The sequence below is a fragment of the Andrena cerasifolii genome, chromosome 9 (genome assembly GCF_050908995.1).
Source record: "Andrena cerasifolii isolate SP2316 chromosome 9, iyAndCera1_principal, whole genome shotgun sequence".
NCBI classification, from domain to species: domain Eukaryota; kingdom Metazoa; phylum Arthropoda; class Insecta; order Hymenoptera; family Andrenidae; genus Andrena; species Andrena cerasifolii.
This window is the reverse complement of record NC_135126.1, coordinates 10041884-10055913: the sequence shown is the minus strand read 5'-3', so window position 1 is coordinate 10055913 and position 14030 is coordinate 10041884. Positions and strand designations below refer to the sequence as shown.

At 47.0% G+C, this 14030-nt stretch overlaps 2 protein-coding genes across 2 annotated transcripts; both read left to right on the top strand.

Moving 5' to 3' along the window:
• Positions 1 to 6963: 6963 nt before the first annotated feature.
• LOC143373046 (vitellogenin) lies at positions 6964 to 10062 on the top strand. The gene is made up of 3 exons (XM_076819830.1): positions 6964 to 7992; positions 8236 to 8900; positions 9615 to 10062. The coding sequence occupies exons 1-3, from the start codon at positions 7956 to 7958 to the stop codon at positions 9813 to 9815; spliced, it is 903 nt and encodes a 300-aa protein (XP_076675945.1). The 5' UTR covers positions 6964 to 7955; the 3' UTR covers positions 9816 to 10062.
• A 1456-nt stretch (positions 10063 to 11518) lies between these two features.
• Positions 11519 to 14030, top strand: LOC143373004 (vitellogenin). The gene is made up of 3 exons (XM_076819752.1): positions 11519 to 11669; positions 12564 to 13255; positions 13709 to 14030. The coding sequence occupies exons 1-3, from the start codon at positions 11639 to 11641 to the stop codon at positions 13940 to 13942; spliced, it is 957 nt and encodes a 318-aa protein (XP_076675867.1). The 5' UTR covers positions 11519 to 11638; the 3' UTR covers positions 13943 to 14030.

Here is a 14030-nt window from a genome sequence, read left to right as displayed (position 1 = left end):
ACGGACCGGACAAATCATGCGTCGATGGGAAATCGCGATGCAACTTCCCGTGCCCGATTCCCCCGACAAGCGTATATTCCCGTCTTCTTAACACGCCAACTTTATATTCGGGGGGAACACGCACGGAACCAGTGGCGGATTTAAGAAAAAAGGCCCAGGTGACAAACTTTCCGAGGGGCCCATTTTTTCGGGAAATTGAAGAGGTAATTTACTACAAATGGGCTAAGTGTAGTAGTACGAAAAAGAATGTAGTGTTTGGATACCTATACCTAATCTTAATTTTTTTTGGAGATGGGGCCCTGGGCGGGGCCTTCTGGGCAGGGGCCCAGATGACTGCTCATCAGCCACCCTGCTAAATGCGCCTCTGCACGGAACATCGCCATTCGACACCTTTCCCACAAAACGAATTCTACTATCTCCGTATCCTGGTGTAACCCTTTCTATCTCGTGAGTGGACCGAGGAAACAGACTCCTGACCTGGATATCGCGGGAAGCACGCTTTTACACGCTTACACTTTGTGAACAAAAATCGAATTCTCGAAACATCTTTCCTCCCACGCATACTTTGTGTAGAATAGGCACGTTTGTAGAAGCTGCCTTTTCAGTAGACCACTTATATAAATTAGAAATAAATTTGTATTACAAGCAAATGGAAGTGGACAAGTATGCAAAGCTAATGATAGATTCAGATAATGCTTCTACGTATGTATGTGTGTGGCAATTGTTTTCTATTCTCAATTCTTTGATGTTTTAATCCGCGACGATTATTAAGGAATCATTTTTTAGATGAATACAAAGGGAGTCGTCACTCGTCATATCAATTACGCAACAGGAAGATAGATGATGTGACGAGTTAAGAATGTTGCGGTTAAGTCGCACTAAAATATGCATTCAGTTTCTGCTTCTCTCTGTCGCGAATACATCGATCATCGATTTCCTCATACAACGGGAATGTTATTCGTTGCCACCACGTGCAACTTTATAACATCATTTTATTCTGGACACTGTATAAAAGCACAAACAAAACGAGATTGTGCTTAGAAATTGGGGTGGGGGAATGATAGCAAAGTTAATTGGCTGTATCGTGTTCCAGGGATCAGAAATAAATTCTTTTATCGCGCGACCTATTATCTCGACCTGCCCACGTTGTATTACATATATAGAACTTAAAACAACTCGAATCCTCCATTAAAACTGCACAGCGCCAAAGGTACGTCTTTAACGTTACAAAGCTATCGGCGAGCTTCGATAAAATTGCAGCTGCTTGCAGATAAAGGCAGTATCTTTAAACACGAAAGAACACATAGAGCGACCTCCTTCGAGACTGTAAACAAAAACAGTGGATCTGGTCGAAGGTTAAGAAAAATTTCCGCACGTCGCTCTCGCCTCTACTGTTTCCAATTTTATTTCTGCCTGCGAAAATTCCAATCGTTAAAGAATCCCCGCTACACAACGAGCTCGATAAACTCATGGGAATACCAGGAGTGCAAAACCGTCCGCTCATCTTCGGCCATTCACGGGACTGCACGGACCTGCTCCTATAATTTCCTGTTCCCTTGGTGGTGTGTAACATTGCCTCCGGGTGGAAAAAAAAAACGCGGGAAAGTGGCGAGTGATTTCTACTCTCTCGTTACACGAACGAGAAATAGAGATGGCAGTGATCCCATATAAAAGACGCTGCCCTCGGTTTTCCCCCAGCACGTTTAAAACACCAAAACGTCACATAGTCCGTGTCTGAACAATAAACAAACGTCCTGTGTGCCTCTTTCTGCAAAGATGACGCAGCACATATTTTCTTTCGCGCACTACCATGACAGGTATGTAAGTTTCCTCGTTGAACGACGGTGTAATGGAAAACATCGGGCGTCCCGATTCGGCGCGGGACTTACGTCACTGGAATTACTCTGCTGAACGATTGAATCGATCAAACGGGATTTTTCTGATCTTTGACATTTACAGTTTCACGGGCGATAACGTAACGCTGAGTCGTTCATCGACGATCGGTTCAAGAACAAAGCGCGGTCGATGTTATTGAGTCGATGCGTCACGCCAGGCTCTGCGAAACAAATAATAGGACGACGAAACGAGAAGAATGGGATTAGTATAAGGCATCTAGTATTCTAGGAGAATCGAGTTTAAGAGACGATCAATCTTCCTCTAAAACTCTGAAGATTGTTTCGCACTCTCGTGTCAGGTGGTATCTGATCGGCTTAATCTCGACACCATGTAATTACACTTGAGTAACAAGCACGAGGAGAAGAAATTAGCGACTTAATCGTCGCGCATTTACATTCGACCTTGTCCAAAATCTGAAAACTTCCATCGTAGTGCGCGTGTCTATAAACAAGCCTCATCGTGATTTGTAGCTTCGCTAAAAATTAGCGTTTTAGATAGCCCGATACATAAACGCGATTTTATTAACAAGCCATTGCTCGACGCTCGTGTTTCCCTAATAACTCATGTTACGTTATGAGCCAACGGTCGTTGAACATTTCTCCTGGCAAGTTTTCGACGAATTCGCACATGCGATGGCGTCTACGTCGCGGATCATAGCAGAGTTTATATTAGGGCAGGGGGAATGAACGGCGGAAAGTGGTTTCGAGACTTTGTGGAGCTGATACCTACGTAACGGATGTACTTACAAGTGCCTTACTCCGCTAAGGTGGAATCTGACGGAACGTGGATTGGCGAGCTTGGAACGAGACTCGCCGAGCCTACGCGTCGTCAGAACACTCTTTGGGCGAGCCTGGGCGAGCTTAGGCGAGCCGAGCCGATTCGCCGAGTCCGCACCGTGAGAACGCTCATAGATCGCCGATCGCGATCCTGGGCGATCATCGACGAGTCTAGGCGAGCCCAGGCGAACCGAATGGGCTCGTCGATCCACGTTCCGTTAGATTCCACCTTTAAGCATCGACCGAAAAGCACGTCGATCAACGACAGTTCTAGTTTTACTTGAGAATCACGAGATGGCTGTACTGACTTCTGGCGTGGGGGAAACATTTTTCTCGACCGTGTGTACTCTGCGCTGTCCAATGGCGTTCTCTGTGTGTCCACGGCGAAAGGAGGGGGGGTTGATGTACAAACAACAAACTCGCTCGCTTCCAAATAGTTCAGGGGATGTACAAATGAAAGGGGCAGACAGGAAAATAAAGAAACGAGAGTTGTCTGTTGCACCTGCCAATGAGCGAAAAAAATATGTACATATTTACCGATCAGTACAGTTCCACGAGGGTGCAACATGACGCGCGTGCACGGAAATATTTTATTGTTTCACTCTGAACTTTACTCTCAGTCAATTTGTTATCCACCTTCTGAATTTTGAGTAATGCGGTCCAGCATAGGGGCCCCTTACGCGCCTACTTCCCCCTCCAACCTTCCTTTCGAGCAGCGTGACTTGTCGTCAAGGAAACCTCGCGACGCTAAAAAGAAGACCGTGATAGTTCCGTGGAAGGAAGCTCAGACGCCATGCGCGACGCCGACGTTCATTGTTAAGGCTCCCCCAAACCAACGCGAATTTCGCGGCGCGGAGCGGATATTCGCGTTGGTTTGGGGGAGCCTTTATTCTGACTCGGCCGCGTCTTGTCTTTGCGTCGTGGCAACGGCGAACGACTTTTGCCTCCCTGGAGGCAAGTTGGACGGCGCTGAAGTATAGGACAGACCGATCATCTTACGGGTGCTCGCACCACAGACGAGGTACAGGAGAGACGTATTACCTTACGGGAGTTCGTGTCATCACCCAAACTATGTTACCGACCCACAATTTAAGGACTGAATTTAGTGGCCTCTGCTCATGGACAGCGTGCAACTCAGGAACTACTCTGAAATGTGTTAAAACGCTGAAAGGTGCGGTGCACGGTGTAATAGACAGGTGTTCCGACTCGGCACCTTTACCACAGCGATTTTGTGTGCTGATTTCTGTGTGGTTCTTCTGACCGTCGCGAGAGGCGTCGTGCTAAGAAATCCATGTACGTATGTACAGGGTCGGCGGAACCGTTATGCAAGTTATGCGCCGCATAAGGGCGCTAAAAAACTATATCGCACGCTTAATAATAAAGGAAACCAACTCCCACATAAACAAAATATAATTATAATTTTTTTATTGTACCTCGTAAAGCCAAAACATGTTAAATAGAAAACAGGTGCAAAAATTTAGGAGCGCCAAAAATTTTCTTACATAAGGGCACCGACCATCCTCGCGCCAGCCCTGCGTATGTATTTATGTGATTGTGTAGTAGAGCTTTTAGTCGTAATATGCGCAGCCTTTTCTCCTTGAGCGCCAATCTAGCGGCCGCCAGCAGAACTAGGACGGAAAAGTTACACATTCTGAACCGGAGTCGGAACACCTGTCTCTTACACCGTGGTGTGGTGTGTGCTTGCTTACGTGCTTAGAGCATATTCTCTAAGCTTACGCGTGACTTGTTTGGAGTGAGAATTTGACATAGAGGGCAGGCTTTCGCTACGCTGCGCTTTGGCTCGGTTTGTCCATGATGTAAGGATTAGGTCTATCCTATACTTCGTCGATCGTGATAGGACTGAAAGGTCCGTCCTATACTTCGTCGATGGTATAGATCAAGGCTGGATGCTCTTAACAACGTACGGTGTCGCCATCTTTCTTATCGTACTGCACTTTCTGTAAAACCAGACACGTCTTTCGCATAGAATTCAATAGAGTTCTTCGACAGTGTGCAGCAAAGGAATGGTAGACCTTTATATCCACCTCTGGCGAAATACACTTTCCGCGCAGCAATAAATTATGACGCGGATGATAAACGAAGCGTATTTTCTATAAAGTTTCTGACCCTCCCTGTAACTTGCCACTTTGGTGCATGAATCCTGAATGATCACAGATAAATAATTTTGTAACTGAAGTGGCTCCAAAGGAAACGCCTCGCTCTTTCTTTTATCTAGCTTCGTGTATTTACAGAAAACCATTACTTTTTCGACCATAATCGCGCCAGCTCTCGACGTCGTCTAATTTAGTGTTGCAAACGAGATCATTGGAGTTGATCAACGCGATAATGAGAAAATTACACTCCCCGCTCTACGAGATAAATGTAAGTTTCAAGGTCCGCGCCAATGCTGCCCCTTGATTATCCTCCACCCACTCGGTTTTCCGTTTTCTTCTAATGAACGTTCAATTTCTTATTTCCATTTCCATTGCACGTAGCCAGCTCCGCACGCTCCTTCCTTATTCCGACGACTTCACGACTGCGGGACAAACGAAGCGCAATGAAACCACCGTTTCTGACGACCGAAAATCTCAGACACCCCTGCGCTCCCAAAAATCCAAGCAAGCACGAGATCGAATGCCATTCTCGCGGATAATTTACTAAGAGCCAGTTCTCAACGCCAAGGTAAACTCGCACAGGCTCGATCGGGGGGGATTAATGAACGAGCCGCGTTAATTACGCGCTCGAGTGCCCGCTTGTCTGCGATGAGGGGCTAATTTGTGGCGAGAGGAACGGGCAGATGTGACTTGGGGTAAGCGAGATGAAAGTTTCCTGCCCGATGTATATATCGAGGGAACTAATCGGTGAAAGTATCGAAGGATCTCGTCGCCCCCGCGTTCGCGAGAAATCGAGGCGCGAGAGGGTGGATTCGTTGGACCAATTTTCCATCGATCACCACGGCCCATTAATTACCCCCTGTTCAGCACGGAGGGACGGTAATTCAGGCGGGGAGGGCGAGTGCGTTTCGACCGAAACACGAAGGGTGCAGGCACGGAGCAGATTCTAGTGCCGTTTTTCCTAGGTCAGTTAGGCCCCCCGACGTCCCTATTGCTTGATTACCGTTCGTGGCCGGTTATTGTCGGCATCAGCAATGATTCACGAAGGACGGGTCACGCTGTAACGAGTTAAAACACATTGACACCGAATAGGCTCTCCCCGTTCGTTTGCTGAAAATTTCTTCGTGGAACGAGAACAGCCACTGACCTGATTTCCACTGACGTGTTTGATCGCGCGCGCATTTCGACCAGCGATATCCCCCTGGCTGACAAACGATCTCCCGTTCAGTTGTTCAGAAATTCAGGTTCCCTATATGACGGGAAATCAGCCTGAGTTTCTGTTTCTACTACCATCGATAGCCACATTCATATAGATTAGGAATCTCTTTTTTTTTTCGTGTTTTGAATAAACCTTACAGTACTTTTCGTCAACGCCATGACCACCCGATTATTTTTCAACGCTCTTTTTGTATCTGCCATGTTTTTTTTTCCACTGTCACACAAAAATTCAGAACAACAGTTCAAGATACAATAAAACAGCCTGCCGAACCTCAAATTGATTTGCCGAACCGTTTTTGTAGAAAAAATTCACAAAGAATTACCAACCCCCTTTAAGTTGATACGCTCGATGTTTCGTAGCCAATTTTTCTTCTCGGGGGAAATCCTGTCGCTCACGTTTACTGCGAGACAGGATCGATTAGAATTTCGTTTCAACCAGTTAATAGAGGGATTTTGCGACGCGGCGGTAATTAATCGCAACGCGTGTACCACTTCGCTCCTCGAAACACCGCGCTCGGTCTGCCCGAATTTTCTTTGCAACGGGGTCTTTATCGGACCGCGTAATTTATCGATTTTAAGACTATAGCGATGAGAGATTCACCTGAAATATTCAATTAGCGAACCGCGGCGATTCCGGGTGCGTGGCTTCGTCCGCGTTGTTTCGATTCCAGGTACCTCGTTTCCGGAAAGTGAATTTTCTTAGACGAGGATGGCGTTCAAATGATAATTACATTTCAAGTTGGTCTGCTTGGAAAAGCAAAAGGCGTTGAATATCACCTGAGCTAGTAAAATGTCTCAGCTTCCAAGTCTGTTATAAAAGGTACGAGCCATTGATGAAAGTGGAGCAGTGTTTCCCAAACTTCTTTGCGTCGCGACCCCCTTTTATAATATTCAAATAACCTGAGTTCTAACTGAATAATATTTAATTAACTTAATACATACATTAAAGATATTAAATTATCTTATTTAGTGCGATGTTTGTGCTTGCGGCTTGGTAACCAGCTTCTTTTTTGTCATGAATGAATGGCAATGTAACCATATTAAAATAAATAAGTGCTAAGAATCGTCGACTAAAAATAACCGCGGCGACCTCCCCAGAAATCATTTCGCGTTCCCCTTGTGAATGACTGTAGTAAATAAACCACTGAAGTCGAGCATGCTGATAAACTGAATTACTTTAATATATACAAGTGTTTTTCACACAGAAGAACTTCACGCGTTACGCAAACATAACGAAGGGCCATTCATATCGCCTTCAGCAGCTCGTATATCTATTCCGCAATACACTTTTGCGCGCGGATTCGATTTCGATGACCGTCGCACAGGGTCCTGTGAAATGTGGCGTTTCTGGAAGTTTCTGATATCCCCACGCGGTATCCCCGAAACCGTGGATATAATCTTCGACAGGGGGTTGAAATATCATGCGTCAGAAAATTCCCTAAATATCTTGCAAAGCGAATACGAAGGAAAAGCAGGTATTAGCCCGTGCAAAATACAACCGCGCAACTATAATTTCTCAAGACTCTACACACGTGCACGTCTGCTCTGAAAGAATTCTCAATGGTCTCGTGGAACAGCTGGCGGAGCGTATTTACTCAAAAAGACACTACTTTTGCGTGAAAAAGATCAGCCCGTGAGCACAGGGGCTGCTCGATATCAGCGACAAGCGACGGTCGTTGACGCGCGAGGTAATTAGCGGAGAATTTCGTATGGCGAGTTGACGGGTGGCATGGGGTCCCTTCGTGACGCACCGGCCCTATCAAACCTCTGAACCTATCAATTGCTTGTGCACACACTTTATTTTCCTACCGTGGAAAGAGAGAGCTGGCTTCGGCGGATTGGAGCCGGCTAATCGTAAGAAGAGGTCAGTAGTGCAGTTTAGCCACGGTATAAGAGCGGCCCCAACCATCGGTTACACCACTGAGGTAGTGGGACGTTCCACGGTGCCACCATGGACATGATGCTGTACGTGGTGCCGTATTTTCTAGGTAAGTACCACCGCAGCACCGTTTCGACTGCGTCCGATCGCGCCAAGCCAGAAACTCGAAACGAGGCGAACGTTGACGCGCGCCGCTGGTCCATTCGTATCGGTCCAATCGTTCAATTCACGTGCGAGCATACGTACGTGGACGCGTGGCGGCGGTGCGGCAGCCTCGCGGCATCGGGTGGTCGGTCCTTTCGCGTGCACGGAGGAGGATCCTTTCTCTACGCAGGACCGTGACGTTTTCCAGCCGCACGTGTCACCGTGGACATGCCGAGGGGCTACTGGCCCGAGTACACGTTCCTCGTGCAGGTGAACTCTACGGCGATCGTAGAGGAGAGCTACCACAGCGTCCGCTTGAACATCGCCTCGAAGCTGGTGTGCCAGCCGAAGGGGTACCAAGTGCTCAGCTGCCAGTTCCGCGACTCCGAGGCGGAGAGCTTCATCTCTGACAGCCACGATCCCGGGGAGCCAGGCTTGCCTGCCAGCCCCGTGTACCGGCAGAAGGCCTACGAGATCAATCAGGATCGGTTCGAGATCAAGTTCAGCTCCCACGGCCTGGAGAGCCTCGTGGTGAGCGAGAACGTACAGCCGCGGGAGCTGGACATGATCAGGGTGATCGTCGACCAGCTGAACGTCGCCTCGGTGGTAGACGACTACGGGGACGCGTTCGAGCTGATGGAGAACTTCACCCAGGGCGAGTGCTTGACGTTCTTCTACGTGAACCGAGACATCGTGCGGCCCCGGCTGCCCGCCGGCCGCGGCTACGCTCTGCAGATAACGCTCGGGCTGGGGGAGGACGACCTGGTGCAGATCCGGAAGGTCAGGAATCTCCACATGTGCACGTACAAGGTGCCGTACTACTTCGGCAGCGCGGACAACGTCAGGGGGAGCAGCGATCGCATGCCCACTCTCGTGAGTACCCGGGCTGCTGGCCAGATTCACCTGTTCACTGCCACTAGTGTTCCTGATTTCTCGGGAAATCAGAAACGAGATCATATTTCTCGAGAATTCTCGAGAAATTGAAAGAAATATTGGAAAAATTATATTTTTGGAATAATGTTGATAATATTTATCAAAAACACAAGAAAACTTTAACTAAATGATTATTCCTGTCTAATTTATACAAAACTTGTCGCGAGATATAGCGAGTGGCGATTTAGGAACATGAGCGATATTAGGTACGGTCACCCTACACCCTCTTTTCTATCGTCTGGTACCTAGCACTTTCCTATTACGTTCGCGGATATGAAATTGCCGCTTTCCGTAGGGACGTTTCGATGAAAATATCATTTTATTTATCATTAGGGGTTTGCGAAAGCTTGCGTCGTCCTGTCACCGACTGTATTTATTTGGCACAATATTTTCCCTCGCTTTCTTTTTCGTTTCTATAAAACTCCTCCATCCTTCGAGCAACAGGTGGATTTCTCGTCGAAAGAATTCCTCACTTTTCGAAGTGAACCGAACTTCGAAGGCGGCGGAAATTTCTGCAAACCCGTAATATATCGTTTCCAGTTTCTGTGATCGGCGATTTCATATGCAAGGGCTGGGTACCAGTCGAAGGAATCTCGACCGAGTCGATCCTTTAATAGTCACACGTTGTTGAAAGGAGGGTCGTTTCTGTTTCAGAATTCATCTGAAAGCCACATCGTGGTCACGTCCACCGAATTCATATCCGGCAGTGCGTACGTGATTAGGATAGGCGGATCGTCGCAGGGGGTAACTTTGTACGAGAACGTAAACTTGAGGTTGGAGTCGATTCTACCCGCGAAGGGGCATCCGCCGGAGGTGAGGGACCCCGAACCAGCCAGCATGTTCATTGGCGGATGATTACTGAAACGGTTCGCAGAATGACACCTCGACGGAGCCTTAAACCGAAGCTGATGGGCCCAACGAGATGGTGATACGCTGGGGGACATTTAAATCGAAATTCACGAGGCTCGTAACGATAGTGCATGTATCACTATCGTTGTAAATAGCGTGTAATTGGTATACGATTCTGTAAATAATAAAGGGACCTTTGTACGTGCATATTCAGCCCATGACTTCGTAATCGGTGTTCGAGTTAAAGCTGTACGTTAAAGCTCTCGATCGTATAATTTGAATGCAATATTTCATACCTCGCAACGCGGACCTGCGTAAACGTAGCCGCTGTTCAGGACTCAGGGACAAACCGATATTGACTCGGAGTAAGAGTTACCAATCACTTTGCATCCCTATGTCTGTGCCAATTAATTATGATTATTAGCGATTCGTGCCGGGAGATGATTAAAGATATATTCGGCAGTATTTATCATGCAAATAATGCACGCTAGGAGTAACAATGTTGTCCTTCTTGGACAAGCACAAATGAAGCGACGGTTGCCACCGATTGATCAGTTTGTCCCGCCGATCGAACGATGCAGAATAATCGATCGTGACCTAAAAATCATTATTTTCCATTATCAATTATTACACCATTCTACGTTCTTCAACTACACTCTGTAAGCTAAACTCATTCCATTAACACGATCCTTCTGCACCCTTCTACTCAATCCTAAGACTCGAGAGAAGCAAGGGCTGATCCCAACAGTTCGCGATATCCGACGACCAAGTAGCTCGCTCCACTTTAAACCACCAGTTGCCCCGAATGATTCGATTGGCTTCGAGGAAAGGCAACCGGTCCTGGTTGCGGGCGCGCCGAATGCGCCCCATTAGCGGTGGAAATGTACACCGCGACAATGCCTCGCTGCTTTTAACCCTCGGGCGGGCGCGCCTCAGTTCATCAGTTGAAAATAATCATTTTAACCCCCTTATATATTACACTTCAGAAACGGTTTCTCTGTTGACAGTGGTAACTTAAATTAAATGTGATGGGAGAATATTAGCAATGTATCCAGAAATGCAGTAAATGTATTTAAAAACACAAACATAATATATGTAAAACATTTTTAACGTCAAAAAAGAAAATCAACTGGCACAAGCATCACAGGGTTCTTGAAACACACCACGATCGCGTGGAGAGAATGTTTGTCTAACCGAGACCTAATGAAGGAAATACGCAGATCGGTGAACGGAGTTCACAAAGCGCGCCCGCTGGAGGGTTAATTCAATTAGAGGGCGCCTAAACGGTGGAAATTAATTAAGAGCGCTCCGACGACACCCGGTCAACTGACTGGCATAAATTCGCTGTGATGCGTAGAGAATCTGTATATGGGATAAGTGGCCGAAATTTTTTGTTAAACGCGTTTAAACAGACGCGTTTCCCCTGCGCTATTAAACGCGCCTCTGAATAGAGCGCTCGAGTGGTGGAAGCGTCGATTCTGCGGCGAATATCGGTGACACCGAGGAGAAGGCTAATCCCCGATGAAAAGTGAACATCGAGCTGGTATTTCATTGGAATTATACGATTTACAGGGAGGCTAGCGGACGCGCAGCGTGCACGCGAGCGAGGTTTTGGAATCTTGGAGACGCGTCTCTATTGAAGCTGAGGGAAATGATGTTAGGCGTGCCAGGCGATACGGAAGATGTCTGCGAGGAACCACGATCCGCACGGAAGCGGTCGTTAATGAAATTGTTTTCAAGGAGACGGTAATGGATCATGTTATCTATCGTATAAAGACGAGACAGATGGAACGCTGTGGCATCAGTCGAGTCGGTAGAAGCTGCCAGACATGTTGGCAATAATCCTACCATTTTTCTTGGGTAAGTAACTTTGTTCTTTCATCGTTCTAAACTAAGTCGAAATTCATTCGTAGCGTCTTATCCAAGGGCTGCTTGGTTATTAATGATACTAATAAGATATAGTCTTTTTAGAAAATATACAGTTTCGTACTGCGCGTTTCAAAAATGGTATTTATTCTGGGATCTGAAGATAGTCAATAATTGTGGAGTAAAAAACACGTTTAATTTAGAGAAATGAATATGTATGTATTATTATAATGATTCTTACTCTTACTAAATGATTAATATCATCATTTTTATTCATAAGAAACTAATTTAACAACGAAAACAATTGAATCTAGTCTTCTCCCGCGCATTCGGCACAAATACATTCTGTGTTCGTACTTATTATACTCACATATAGCTTGAGGGGGAAAAAATATTGTCACAGCGATACACGTTACATTTCGTTGAAGTAAATTTCTCGAATTAGATTGGAGTAAAAAAATTTCATTTTTTTTATAAACTTTACGCGTTAGTAACGGCTGCCACTCATCAACGGACTTTGTGATACAAAAACTGACGGTCTTTACCGGCAGAGGAAACCTGAAATTTCCGTAAAATGTCAAGTCGTTGCCATTTCAAAGCCAGGAACTTACTCAAGCTCCAAAGTTAAAAAGCGGGTCTATTGGACCCAGTGTGATCACGAAGGGTTAAATTGCCATTCAGCCGTGTAGGAACACTTACATCGAATTCGATGTACCTAACCCGCGGACTACGCGATTACGCGGGCCGGGATTGATAATGAGGAACTGCGCGAGTGCCCTCTCGCCTGGCCTCGGGTCCAGCCCCAACGCATTGGGAATAAAAGCAGTGGCGGCACGTGAGATTTGCCCTGCGATAGTGGTATCATAACAGGGCCGCTTGTCATTCCAGCGGCACGCGTGGCCGTGGACGAGCAGCAGAACTACGAGTGGCACCGCTACGGCCCAGAAGCCACGTACGATGTGCTGGTCAACATGTCCCTGGCCAACGTCGTCCACGAGAGGGACAATTTCTGCTCCATGATCGCGTCCGAGCTGCGATGCAGGCCGAAGGGCGACGACACCCTCAGCTGCCGTTTCGTCAGCGGCAGGATCGTCAGGCCCAGGCCGGAGGACAGCAGGTGCTCCAATGCGAAACACTTCGTGCCTGTGAGCGACAAGTTCATCGACGGCAGCCCGTTCGAGGTCAGATTCAACTCGAAGGGCATCGAGAACCTGGTGGTGTCGAGGAACATACCAAGGTGGCGGCTGGACATGCTAAGGGTGATCGTTGGTCAGCTGAACGTCGGCGTTGAGCTGGAAGACGGGAGGCACCGGTTCCTTACCATGGAGAACTCTAGCATCGGCTACTGCGAGGTGGAGGTGAAAACGTCTAGGGGTGGATTCGGGAATAGGGGCGGCAAGGTGGACGAGGACCTAGAGATTGTTCTGCAACTGGAGAGACCTGACCTCGTACCCCTGAATAGGGCAACCCTGCAGGTCGAGAAAGTCAGGCAACCGAAGAGCTGCCCTAATAGGAAGATCTACTTCTTTGGGAACCACGAGGACTTCAGCATGGGGAATAAGAATACCTTCATGGACATGGTGAGATATGATCGCGGGGTAGTAGGTGGCTTGGGTTCACTTTGAGATCGAGGTGGGGTAGATTCTTTTGGGAATATACGAATAAATAAACGATGGTATATGGGGAGTGTAAATTTAACTCTGTGTCAAAGACATTTATTTTTATTTATTTATTTATTCACGGGCATTGAGTCTTCGCGATATTGGCAGAGGGTTAATAATAATAAGAAACGTCTTTATTACACTATTTACAATAAAAACAAAAAACCATGGAAATATAAATTGCGGAATAGGCGAGGCTCAGTGGCTGCTATTAGGTCTGACGTGAGACAGAAAGGGATTCGAAAGGGTTAATGGGTGCGGAATTACGTATTACGATTGTCTAAAAATCCCAGCGCAGGGTGAAAGGACCTTGCTCAAAATTCTCAAAGATGCTCGACAACATTTCTTAATATCTCTTCTCCTCTTTCGCAGACCACATCCATCAGCCGCATCCACATCTCAGAGAAAGAGCTACAGTCGTACACAGAATCGACAGGCGTGATGAGATCCCTAAACAAACCTAGGACAATGCGTCTGCATCAGCAAATAAGCTTGACTCTGAGAAGCTTAGATCCTGCTCGCACACCCATGCCAGAGATTCCGAATCCTGCGTCGACCAGCTTGTACGCCTACACGAATCTCGAGCGTATTCCTGAGAACGCGTAAAGCTGGCCAGTGTCTTAAGAACTGTCGCACTTCAAGCACATACTCCTTCACCCTTTCGGCATGTAACGAAATAAAATCTTTGGCCAGA